This window comes from Semicossyphus pulcher, unplaced genomic scaffold, assembly GCF_022749685.1.
Source record: "Semicossyphus pulcher isolate SPU_LCO1_2020_fin unplaced genomic scaffold, fSemPul1.0.p SCAF_24, whole genome shotgun sequence".
Lineage (NCBI taxonomy): Eukaryota > Metazoa > Chordata > Actinopteri > Labriformes > Labridae > Semicossyphus > Semicossyphus pulcher.
The window spans coordinates 5,271,512-5,284,497 of NW_027211698.1; the positions used below are offsets into that span (position 1 = coordinate 5,271,512).

A 12,986-nucleotide genomic window follows, 5' to 3' on the forward strand; every position below is an offset into this window, starting at 1 on the left:
ATTGACAAAAACAGTAAGTTTCTGGTCACCTGCTGCTTCGACTGGTTCATGGTTTTGTGTTGTTTGGAAGCCAAACTCTTTAAACCTTCTAAACAATCATGGCAGCAGCAGGCCAATAACTCCTGTTCTCGCGCTCTTCAAATGCACCAGACTCCATTGACAAAAACACTAACTTTACCTCACAGAACCTGGGAGTTGCCGGTTAACCACTGCCACATTTGGTTTGTTCCTATTATGTTACACCAACATTGTGTATGATTGAAACTAACCATTTGAAAGTCCCACAGTAATACAAACATATCAACTAAGGCAGCGGAACACCAGAAACTCACCTGGACTACAAGGTAAAATTCCCCTTTTTATCAAAGGAGTCTGGTGTCTTTGAAGAGAGTGATGTAACGTCTGTTTTTGGCTTCTAATAATTGTCTATCTCTGTAGGGATCCTTTCTGTAATGTTGTCACACACTTAGAATAACAATCTGAGCCTGTCAGTGGAAACAACAAGAATCTTTTCACCACTATGTTGCTTGCTAACCTTGGATTTAAGGTTAAAACTTGGCTAAATAATACTTGATTTTTTCTTGTTTTAAAGAACAGGACAGTAAGTGTTCATCCGAGTTATTTGTTGCAGGTTTTATGCTGATATAATTCATTTTATCACCAGGTATTAGAGGGCTACTGATCTTCTATAATCCACCTCTGGATGGGAAACAAACCAGCATTCAGCAACAGTTCCTCTACGTTAATAAATTAAGTTGAAAAATGTCGTTTTTCTCAAATGGAATTTTATTGTTGGTATTTTCTGGAGTTCCATCACATACCTGCAGGACTGCAAAGGGTCAAAACCGTAAAGTTAAGAGTATGGTAGCACGCATTTTACATAAACTCTACATTTCGTGTTCCTCCAACGTGTCACACACTGTGTGGGCCGAGACTACAGACAGGTTATTGCTCTTTTCTGAGAGCCCCTTCCCCTCGTTACACTGCTACCTAAAGGGCTGAGAACCGTTCAGCAAACATTTCATCTTCACAAACAGCGATCTGGAAGGCTAATGGAGGAAAAGCTGCTTAAATCAAGTCTCCCACACAACGAGGATGGACATTTCCTAACTATGTATATTTTCTAGAGTTAGCCACTTAACATGCCGTTACTTTTTCAGACAAACCCTCAGAGTGGGGGCCGTTATTCCCCCCCCCAGGTAACACCGGGAACACTGAACGAGAACGGAAATAAAAATACAAAAAAAAAAAAGAATTCACAGGAGACAGGCAGTGATCGCCCAGTGTGCATTTCCACCTTTCCAAATCGCTCAGTCCACTTTTTAAATGTCCCCGCTTCTCCCCCTCTGAGCCCGACTGTCCGATGAGTTTGTTTACGGGGCGACGTTGAGGACGAGTCCCTCTGGGCGAGACGAACATCAGGGAATGGTTGGAAACAAAACGTCCAGATAAAGACACGTGAAAGGACCGGGACACTTTTCCTCTCGTCCCCGCTGCCTTGAATTCATTCAGGGTTAAAGTCTTTGAGGTGGATGGCCAATGTCCTCCATAGTCTTAAATATCCAACCTGCTCCCCCAGTCAGAGGTGGATTCGTTTAATATTCAGGTGGGGGGTGATGATGGGGTGAAGCCGGCGTCCATCAAACTACAGGTCAGAGCGAGAGGGAGGACAGGGAGTGTATGGAGGAGATCCGAGAGCTCGACTTTTCTTCTTCATGGGCTTTTTATTTTTTTTAGAGAGCAGGGAGGTGACGGGGGTTCAGGCTCAGGCAGTGTTCAGTAGGTCCTGTATGGCTCTCTGCTGCGTCTCGTTCAGGGTCGATACACACTGTGTCCATAGTCCTGCTGACACCTGCAGGACACGACAAACGGTCAGTCAGATTTATACACTTGATTTTTGTCACACTGCAGCTTCAGAGCCTCCTCTCACCTGTACTTGACGGATGACGTTTGCGAGCCGTTTGCTGCACGCGTCTTCGCTCTTCACCGATTCGTTCGCAACCCCGTCTGCGATGATGAGGAAGATCTTGGGCAGGTTGGAGTTGTCTGGTCCGAGGACGATGGGGTTGTTACTGAGGAGAGAATGCAACAATCAGAACGCTTCTACATACTCCGTTTTAAAACAACCTTGCAGGTAAACGGCTGCCGTACCTTTCGATGAGGTCACACAGGAAGTCGAACGTGTGCACCGCCTCCTCTTTGTCCTCGTTGAGCGGCAGCCAGCTGAGCCAGTGCGGGAGGATCTCGTTGACGTTGACACACTCCGGTCTGAACCTCATGACCTTCCCGACGGCGGAGATGCAGTTCTCTGTGGCGTTGACGTTCTCTTTGGAGCGGGAGTCTGCAGCCTGGATGACTCGGACGAGCATGGGGATGGCCTCTGGAGCACAAACATGGAGTTAACATCGAGAGAAACTGTCACTGAATAACAGGTGAAGAGCGGTGCGGTGTTGTACCTGTGCAGAACGGGCGGTAGCTCTCTCCTCCGTACTGAGCCATGACTCCGACTCCGTACGCGGCGGCCTGTCGGACCTCGGGGCTCGTGTCACACAGCGACTGCAGCATCGGCCGCAGGAAGTACTCTGCGTATTTGAAGGAGGAGGGGCTGCAGTGTTCGACCACGTCGTCGAAGATGCACAGACCCCACTGTCGGTCCGCCCACGGCCTGTTGGGACACTGAACACGAGGACAGTCAGTAAGGTGTGTATGCTTAAACATCCGATAATCTTATGTTAAATAATGACATTTGTTACTTACTATTAGCTGCACGATGAGCTGGAGCAGCTGCTCGAACCACGGCAGCACCTTCTCTTTGTAGCTGCTGAACACTGAGTGCAGGATGTCCGACACTTTGGTCAGGATGTACACGTCGTTCTCGTCCTACAGAGACAGAAAACGGGGTCAGATTTTGGTTTTGTCTGATAAACGTTGAGCTAAACACAAGCTTGAGCTCGTTTACTGAGGGGACAATATTTACCTCGTCCTGTAGCGATTCCTCCACCTGCTCGTCGTAGTCTTCATCCTGTCTCTTGGCTGTAAAGACAAAGAAGTGTTCAGTGAGCATTGTGTTTGTTTATGCTGCTTTTTCCCCTCGTTTTAAACGTAGATGCAGTTTCAGGAAAGTAGAGCCGTCTCACCCTGTCTGAGCTCCTGGTTCTTAAAATGCTCCTCCAGTTTTCCCTTCAAGATGCCGCCCAGCTCCTCAAAATGCTCGTTGTTCAGACAGCCGTCTCCCATCAACTCGATGCACTGAAACACAAACAAAGCCCTCAGTCAGGTCAGAAACTTGACCTGTATCGACCGTCTTATCTGGACATCAGGAGGATAAACAAAGTTACCTTGGCGAAGGAGTGCATGATCTCTGAGAGGACGTCCGAGTCGGGCTCAGTGCCGATGGCCTTGATGAGAGCGTCGCACATGAAGTGCCACATCTGGGTGAGGTACTCGGGTCCCCGGACCCGCGCACACTCCAGCAGCAGGGGCATGGACTCAGCGGCTGCTACCCTCACGCGTGAGGCAGTTAAGGAAATATCAAACAGACTTAAATCCTTTTACGCTACGAGACAACTCCAATTTAAACATTTCACTTTTGCTAATTTATCGTTTGACCTGTAAATCAAACAACAAAAAGGCTCAAAACTCTTTAAAGGAAAGGATATCATCATGGAAGTAGAACTTGAGCAGAGGCACCATCAGCTTCACCACCTGCTCCGTGTACTCCACAAACCCCTCCTTCAGCTCTTTGGCGTAACACACCTGCAAAACAAAGAACGTCTCACTAACAACGACGACCTTAATATCAACATAAACAAACTCTTTACTTCAATGTGGTGCTCGGACAAATCTGCTCGGCTGCTCACCAGCATCTGGCAGGCGGTGGCCTTCTCCTCCAGGCCGGCCGTCTTGATGCCGAAGCTCTGCTGGTCTCCCAGGTTGACGAACTCCCAGCCGTCGTCCTCCGATATGTTCTCCATGTCCTGAGCTACAAGACAGAGAGAGACGAACTCAAATACTGAACCTCAACCTTTATTGGAACTGTAGTTTGCTTTGTCATCCAGCAGAGGGAGCTATAACTGTACAAGCCCTCTTGCATTCCCCAAGCAAAGTTTTAGTAGTTGATGCTGCATGTATGTTTATGTCAATGTGATCCTTACTGTCGAGCAGGGCCACCTCCGGCTTGATGGAGGCCGTCTTCATCAGAGGACCCATCACCACAGGCAGGTACTGCTGGAACTCCTTCCCCAGGATCTTACACATCCTGGCCCAGGCTGAGATCATGTACGAGATCTAAAAAAACACAGACAGAAACATGAGAACGAGGTTCTTTCATATGAAGAAAACTAGACATAGTAAAGTAAAAGTGCTCCTACCTGAGGATCGTCGTCCTCCAGGTCGTTGAAGTCCGTCTGCGTTTTGAGGAGCAGCTGCATGACGGCCGAGGCGTCCGGCATGAACTAAAACGAGACAGAAGCACAGATGCCTTCAGGCGTCTTTCTGCATATCTCTTCAGCCATCTTGATTTTTAGACTGCAGTGCGGACGTACCTTCTCCTTTCCGACGGCGAGGCCGATCAGGCTGATGCACTCGATGGTCTTTCCGCGCAGCAGCCGCAGCTCCTTCTGCACGGCGTTCTCCACGATGTGTTTGAGCGAGGGCATGAACAGGTCGTAGTACGGCACGAACTTCTCCTCCGCCGTGTCGGCCACCGAGGCGATGGACGTCACCACCTGCTCCAGGACCAGTTTGGTGCCTTTCTGGATCAGCTGCGAGGACCGAAGAGGACAGAAGAGGTAAGAATCCTAGAAGCACAGAGTGTTAACAGGAGGCTGTGATCCCGCTCATTTATCACCTCTTACCTCCTGCAGTTTGGCGTCCATGATGACGTGAAGGTGTTGCACCAGGCTGTCCAGATATGGGATCAGCAGGGTCTTGGGACAGTCCTCTGTGAAGTTTATGAGGGCGGCTGCAGCGTGCGCCTGCACCCGAGGGTTGGTCTGGTCCTCCATGGTCTGCAGCAGGGCAGAAATCACCTGGACGAGAAGAGGCAGGGTCAGAACATGCAGCCTTTGAAACAGACGTTTTCGCAGCTGTACGCTTCATTTTATTCACCTTATCGTGGAATTTCTTCTGGAAGGTGGGAGCGAAGTCTGTGGCCATTTGTCCGATAGCGTTGCAGGCAGCGTAGCGGACCCTCGGGTGCTGAGGAGGGAAAAGGAAACTAAGTTATCACCGCACAAGACGGAGCCTTCTATGTACGAGCAGTTTGAAGTCGTGCTTCTTACAGGATCGGAGCAGAAGAGGAGGACGAAGCTGACGATCTCCTGCAGGATGGCCTCCATCTGCTGGTGGCAGCCCTCACCGATGGCGGAGAGCGCCATCAGCCCGGCGTGGCGGTACTTCCAGTCGGCTAAAAGCGAATTCATGGATTAATCTCATGTTTGCATCATTTAAATCAGTGCGACCGTTCAAGTCTCGTTACTCACGGTTCTGCAGCATGGTCATGATGTGCTGTTTGATCATCGGCAGGATGATCTTTCCTCCCAGACCACAGGCGATTCTGTCCAGAGCGCTCTCCCCGGCTACAGCGTTACTAAGGGCGACAGAAACGGTTCACTCAGACACATTTTCAAACCTTCATGAGAACAAAAGAAGCAAACGACAGCTCCTCTGCTCAGCGAGTAAGGACACGAGGTCCTCAAGCTCCTTACTCGCCGAGCTCGCTGAGATCAAGGACCTTTATTAATGTTTAGAGTGATGTCGCTGCCTTGCATGGACACTTTGGGTCTCACTGGTTGCCTCTGTTGTGTGACATGTCAGCAGTTTGTTTCCTCTTCAGTGAAACTAAAGTGCTCTCATCCAGCAGTCCTCACCTGTCAAAGTCATCATCCTCCAGCTCATCCGCCATCGCCCACTCGTCGTCATCCTCCAGGTCCACCATCATCGCCAGCATCTGGGGCACTGCAGCCAAACACACAAGTATCACACAGCTTACTTAACCTTTCACCTTCTTCATCAGGACAGCTGTAGTTCATCGACGGCGGAGCAAATCCTCACCACTCTGAGCCACGATGGACGTGTGTTTCCTCAGCATGGCGGCCGCCGTCTCGGATAAAGTGACGATGACCTCCAGAGCCAGCTGTCTCTGCATGTTTGTCAGGTTGGTGTCCGCACACAGCTGAGGAGACGGGGGGGGATATGTTGGTCAACAGTTGCAAACAATATGAACTTCATGTGTGTAAAGTGATATTCTGCAGACTCACCTTGAGGCAGAGCTGCAGCGTGGCCTCCAGGTTGGGTCTCAGGTATTTGGGTGCCGTGTCTGCGATTTCCACTAAAGACTTGAGCACCGAGTCGTCTCCCTGGTAGCACGACTCGTTCACCGCCTGGTTTGAGGGAACAGGAGCCGGGGTCAGTCGGTTCGTTAATTAGCACACTTTAGCTAATGCTAAATTTACACAATCGCCACCTCAGAGCTTTACCTGCCCGTGTGAGTCACAGACAGATAAATACTCGGTTTCAACAGAGCTAATTAAAGATGGTGAAACATTCGGAGCTGAAATGTCCACACTTTTAATACGAGTACTTTAAAACAGCTGCAGTTTAGTGCTCTCTCAGACACCCAGTCCAGTGTAGGCTGACAGCACGTTAACGTTATTCACGTTAAAGCCTCTGTAGATACAAACATTTGTATTATTTTTACATGATTTTATTCTCATGCAAGACGTGTCAGAAGCTGCTAGCGGGACAAACTGATTCTTCTCTCCGAAGATGCTCATAGGATGGTAGATTAACTAAAACTAGCATGCTACTATCCATCCAACACGCACTAGCCAATCACAGCACAGTAAGGCAGGGCTTGCCCAAAAAGGTAGGAAAAATACAGTAATCTAGGTTGATCCCGATCACTGTGGACTGGAGAGAAAAGCCCGAGCTGATGTAATCATTGATGGGAGGAACAGCAAACAGTCCTGCTGTGTTTGCATTAAAGGAACCTGTTTATTAAGAAAGACGTTACATAAGCAAACAGTGTCCTCTCCACACAACCTGCCAACAAACCATAAAGCTATGACGCCTTTCAGCAAAGGCAAACACACAACATGGCGTCTGCAGATAGTTTCCCTTATTTACTTTCCATATACGGACTTTGATTTTATGGACCGCTCATTTACACCTGGACCTTTTACGGCGTCATATATGCTAGCATTAGCATAAGCACACACACCTCAGTGTTAAAATTTAGCTTTGAGGCACCTCTGTACGAACTTTCACTGACTTTTTAAAAGCCATTACTGGTGCAAGTCAGTACACAGACCACACACAAAACACACCATCAGATAGCATCTAATGTAGAGGTCACGCAAGGGTCAACGCTATCGGAACCCATGCAAGACACGCTATTGGACGATACTGCTCAGACTACAAACAGAAACCGGATCAAAAATAGAAGTCCCTCGCCGACAGATTTACTTTTTATATTCAGGATGTGTCTATAAAGATTAGATTGTGTCGTGTCTCACCTGCAGGATGCCCGGGAGGAGGTCAGCAAAGTGCTTCAGCAGCGCTGTGTTGCTTTCGTTCGACAGGACAAAGGAGGCTGCAGCCCGAGCCGCCAAGGTACGAATCTGAAGGATGAATTGAAAAATAAATGGACTGAACAGCCATTAAATAAAACGGGAAACAAACGGTCCTAAATCACATCTGGAAGAGCCTACCTGTGGGTTTTCCTGGTCCTGCATGCACTGAACAAGCATGCGCTTGATAACCTCCATATAATGCTGCTGCTGGTTGCCGAAGATTCCCGGGAAGTTCCTAAAACACAAACATCATTCAGCACCTGTGCTTCTGTCTGAACATGCATGAGGTTTCACTTCATTGTGTTAATACACAGCCTTAATAAAATATCAAGCAAACGGGGAACTTACCAGAATATGTGCAGGGCAGCTTCTCGCAGGCCGACCTTTTCAGAGTTGACAGAGTCGAAGAGAAACTTCAACAACTCCGGCCACTGGTTGTTCCCGTCATCGTCTAGATGAAAGAAATCAGTTATTAATGGTGTTTTTAAAGTCATAACCTACAATCAGTTTGTCACTGAAATGTGTCTTATAATGGGTGCTAATGTTGCGTCATATTTTCCACAGCAGACCAGCAGTAAGAAGTCTCTGGAGGAGCTTACCAATGAGATTTCGGGTGAGCTCAGCCGCGATGTCGCAGACCTTCTTGCGGATGTTCGGCGAGGTCTCCTGCTGGATGCTGGTCAGCAGCTCTGTCTTGATGGCCGTCTGCATCTCCAGCGTCAGGCCCGGGTAGATCTCCTCGAAGGACGACGACAGCAGCCGCCGCAGCAGCACCGCCGCCATCTGTTTGACCTGAGTGAACGAAAACGCCGGGTTTCAACACTGAGGTAATGTTTCTCACTGAGGAGCCACAACATACTGATTCTAACACGCGTGACAGGGCGTATTTCATGACCATTCAGGTACATGGGGATGCGTGTGCTGCTGTGAAAATGCACACATCACTCACACAGCCTTCCTCCTGTTCATACAGGCAGTAGCATTATTAATGTAGAATTTAACCACACAATAGCAGCTTGTGAGACGACAAGATCAGCAGCCTGTAATTAGTTATTCATGTCAGGTGAACTGCTGCAAGTCAAGGCTTCTGTTTTCTTCTGGATAAGAGTCACGTGACAATGAGACCAAATCAGCTACATTTCTCACAACACGCTAAAACCAGTTTTCAAATAGTAACAGCATGATAAGTGTGGACACGAGGCCGGAGCGTAACTTCTGACAGAAGTTGCAGCATCTCAGAAAGGCAGAGTCACCCTCCGTAGGCCGCGCACCTCTCTGCCTGCTCCCGTTTCAGGACTCTAAAAATATCGGCCTTGAGGTAAAGAAAAGGGACGAAGCAGCTGCTGGACTCAGAGTAAACAGAACTACCCAAATGCCAAATCTGTGACTCATAACAAGCGCTGCGAGGGCCGGGCTGCATTCCGACAGTGCCGTCAATGTCACACCTTTCTGAAGCAGAGATTGCAGCGCAACAGACAGGAAGTGGCATCACGTGACCTTTGCACGGCTGTCTGACATGAGGTAGAAATGCTTTCAAAACAAGAAGCCCAGGGATAAATCTTGTTTCTAATTAAGCAGACAACGGCACAGATATGTCAGTGTTTCATGTACAAACCTCCTCTGCAGCAGATGCATCTCTGATGGCCTGCAGCAGGAATGTGATCTTGTTCTGACCCGGGATGGTGTCATAGGTCTCCTGCAAAGACAAGTTTACAGACAGTGGTTAGGACGACTGATGCCATTCGGCGCATGCTTCTTACAGATGCAGGAACCACGTGTGCAAACTTTCAGCCCTGTGACAAATGAATCTCCATCGGCGATGTCGTCATGTCTGCTTGTACATTCATAAAGGAATGGCAGTTTGCAGAAGCTCAGCATATTTTAAGCTGAAACAGATGCTGAAGTTGGTTAATAAGTTCATTAATACTTTTGGTTAAAGAACTAGAACAGGCGTAGCTCGTGCATTTTAAAGCTTTGTATCATGAAGATTTAGAGGAACTTCTTATGAATCTTAAATTTTAGATCTATGTGAGATACAACAGTTTTAATTTTAATCCTGAATCCTAAATCCATCCGTCGTCGAGTTAATAAACTACACCATGAAGCTAATCTACATCAAAGCTTTCCTCTGTCTACAGGAGGAGTTTTGTGAACCATCTTCTACATGTTGGTTAATAACCCAGGTTTTTATCTGGCTGCAAATGTAATAAAAAATAACCCCGAATCTAGATCGACGCGTTTTCATCTGATCGGTGATAGCGAGGCAGGGCGGGAAGAAAAGCAGCAGCAACAAAGCGCTCAATGCAATCTTTTACTGAATCATCCTCTCATGAAGTATAATCGTTCCAACATCACGAGACGATAATAACAAAAGAGATCTGCTTGTTGTGATGCAGGTTTGTTTTGGGTCCTCTGTGTTAATAAGTTGCCTCATTAAAATCCTCAAGAGAAATGCAAACGCACATGATGCTCCGTGGGGGGGTGCAGTGGGTGTTTGCTCTGGGGAAATATTACAGCATGATTATGTGTAATCGTACACACAAAAAACTTCCTTTATCTGATTTTGATAGGAAGAAAAATGCAGGTTAGACTGCAACATTTTTCAGATGGAGAAATAAGATAATGTGACGAGAAAACAGATCAAATTGATTTCTTGCAAATGTCGACATTTGCATGACAAAGAAGCAGGACAGGGAGGAGTAACACCGGGGCAACAGTTTGGTGGGGGAGAACCTGATTACTGACCAAAACGCATGTGAATAGAAACTGCAGGGCCAAACGCAGGTTTGCCAGATCCCTGTAATTTAAGCAACTTTGGGCTTGTTTTTAAATAAGGTTGCTTACAAATATTGGTAGTATGGGTTGCATTATTAATCGAGCAAATGTCTCGCTAGATTGTGCTTGTTTCTCCTGCAAGATCTGGCAACAAGAGCAGCAATCAACCGAGTTACAAACGATTATACTGCATGTAAAAACTAATGTGTTTTTGGTTGTAGCTTTTGACTTTTGAAATACAAGCATACGTTTCCTCTCACAATGACTTAAGATGAAATATGGTGCTAGACAACTTAATGTTCATCAGCTGTACTCATTTAGCTGTTAAAACTGAATTAAAGTAGTCTACAGATGGATCATTTCCCATTGTGACAGAATGGGAGAGTTCCTATAAAGGATGAATTCCAATGAGCTTAGCATCGCGGCAGACAGTCTGTGATTCACAAAGGGAAACGCTGACTGCCAAATGAGGGAGGGGAGTGTGATAAGATTCAACCACCTCATCCAAAAGTCGGGTGCTAAAGAGGTAAACTGTGGCAACAATTGTATGCTGCGTTGAGAAGCTAATCATGGTGGGGAAAAAAAAAGTGAAAAGGCCAGCTAGACTGAGTCCAAACAAATCCTCAGAGGAGCTAATCCAGTGAGGCGGTGACCTGGCTTTGTAGTGACGTGACTGAAACTGAGATAATTCTTTTTCGTTGAGCAACATTGAACCAAACAAGGAAGCAACAGCGCTAATTCAAACAGTTGTGACTTGCAAGTTAACTCTAAAACTACATGAATTATATTAGTGCTATAATCGCCAGAGCAGTCATTATGTGTGCTCTCACATTACAGGTGTACAGTTGAAATAATAATTACCTCCCAGAAGTGTTGTAATAAATGCTAGGACACCATTACAGTTTTCCCCCTTGGATCTTAGCACACTATAACTTCACCAATATGTATTACAATGCATAACAACACCTTTATGGACATGGATGAAGTGCATACAGCCCACAATTACCACAAGAGTTCACCTGACTTATTAGCCAAGCAGAAAAAAATCTATCATGCTGAAATGTAAAATAAGTATTTTACTCTTTTAGGGATCACTTGAACAAGGCATTGAGTTGATTCAAGGGTTGTTCTGTCCTTGGTTTTAGCTCAAAGCTAACGCAAGGAATTAGCTTTTGCAAAAGCATAAAAACCAACTATAAACATTGTGGCCAGGTAATGATGAAATGCACCTTTAAGTGAGGGATCAAGGGGCAAACACTAGATTGATAAACAGTCTATCAAGCATGCAATTAATAACACTGTTATGATCATTCAAGTTAGAAGTAGTCAGAACAATGTTAGTCTTAGTAAAATAACATTTTTAGAATAAGATATGTACGTGTTTAGGTAAAGTCAAGGCCTTACAGTTAAATGGGTTCTACTTCAACAAAGTTATTACATGGAAACATTTAAAACAGTCAGAATGACTGCTTTGGTAGGTCTAGTGTTGAATGACTGAAGGCCATTGCATAACGTTAAGCACTGCTAGCATAGCTTGTCCTCTTCTGAACTTAGCCCATATCTATAACGAGTCCCTCTGTTGTTTTGATCCGCATCATTGGGCCTGTGACAGGCATTAGATCGGGGATTGATTCTTTGTTAATGTCTTTAATCTATCAACAACCAACTCTGTCTGGCGCTAGCTTAACTACCAACCCTGTAGTAGCGCCTTAGCTACATGCTACTTCCCCTGGTCTACGAGCTAAGTGACTAGCCTGCTATACTGTCAGCTGGAGAATTTAGTATTGGTACCTAACAAACGCAACATTTCACTTTAATTCAAACCAGCTGAGCGTGACACACACACGTAGACCCACAAAGTGTCACGACTTGGTTCGTATCAGTAGTTACTACGTTATCTCCATGTAACTACGCAACATGGTGCTAGTTAGCGCTAGCTGACTAGTATTATTCAGTGTCGGCTCTACATTGCACGTGGGCTACAGAGCCTGACGTGAGAGCTGACTGCGCGCGCGGCCAGCCTGGGCTGCTAGGCGGTTAGCTTTTGCTAGCCTATCCGCCCCTGATTTCTACACTCGTCAAACTTGTCACTCATGAAAACAGCTCCGTTTTCTCCACTCACCTCTGATTGTTTCCTGACGCTGTTGTCAGGACTCATCAGGTTGCCCAGCAAGAGGTAGAACTGCTGCTGTTCCGCCATTGCAGTGAGATCCAAAAAGACCAGCCGGGTGGAGAAGCGGCGAAATGAGCCCGGCAGACCCTGCTTCGGTCACACAATGCTGCTAAAATCCCATTGGCTTGATTTATTAACTCTACTCGCCGCTCATTGGTCAAGAGGCCTGTGGTAAAAACACCTTATTGGCTCACACTGGTTCTCAGCGACTATTGGATGGAATGGACACAGGCTAGCTGATGTGTTGTTCCCATTAGCTAAAAGTGAATGACTAAAGCGCGGGAAATTACTTATCAGTGAGATGAAAATAGAAACAGTGCATCATTATTGTACATGATATAATCAGTGTTGGAAAGTGACTCAGAACATATACTCAATTTATGTTCTTCAGAACTCGTTTGAGTTTCTTAGCGTGAGTATTTCCCATTTTTTGCAACTTTAAACCTCAGTTTTTCACAATATTT

The 12,986-nt window shown here is 46.4% G+C and overlaps 1 protein-coding gene across 1 annotated transcript; it reads right to left on the reverse strand.

Annotated features, from left to right (window-relative positions):
• Positions 1 to 768: 768 nt before the first annotated feature.
• Positions 769 to 12,565, reverse strand: kpnb3 (karyopherin (importin) beta 3). Its single transcript, XM_069675291.1, has 26 exons — positions 12,472 to 12,565; positions 9,190 to 9,270; positions 8,174 to 8,366; positions 7,923 to 8,025; positions 7,713 to 7,809; positions 7,518 to 7,622; positions 6,261 to 6,383; positions 6,055 to 6,175; positions 5,871 to 5,958; positions 5,484 to 5,590; positions 5,283 to 5,407; positions 5,110 to 5,199; positions 4,857 to 5,030; positions 4,545 to 4,763; positions 4,371 to 4,454; positions 4,155 to 4,287; positions 3,861 to 3,982; positions 3,660 to 3,756; positions 3,339 to 3,511; positions 3,138 to 3,249; positions 2,978 to 3,033; positions 2,758 to 2,880; positions 2,457 to 2,676; positions 2,152 to 2,380; positions 1,931 to 2,072; positions 769 to 1,852 (listed from the first exon to the last, which is right to left on the reverse strand). Exons 1-26 carry the CDS (start codon positions 12,547 to 12,549, stop codon positions 1,766 to 1,768), a joined length of 3,282 nt encoding a protein of 1,093 aa, XP_069531392.1. The 5' UTR covers positions 12,550 to 12,565; the 3' UTR covers positions 769 to 1,765.
• Positions 12,566 to 12,986: the final 421 nt, after the last annotated feature.

Coding starts and splice junctions, on each gene's coding strand:
- kpnb3 (XM_069675291.1), bottom strand. CDS start 12,549: ATGGCGGAACAGCAGCAGTTCTACCTCTTGCTGGGCAACCTGATGAGT. Junction 2,677..2,757: donor AGCTCATCGTGCAGCTAATA/GTAAGTAACAAA, acceptor CCTCGTGTTCAG/TGTCCCAACAGGCCGTGGGC. Junction 2,381..2,456: donor CTACCGCCCGTTCTGCACAG/GTACAACACCGC, acceptor TTTGTGCTCCAG/AGGCCATCCCCATGCTCGTC.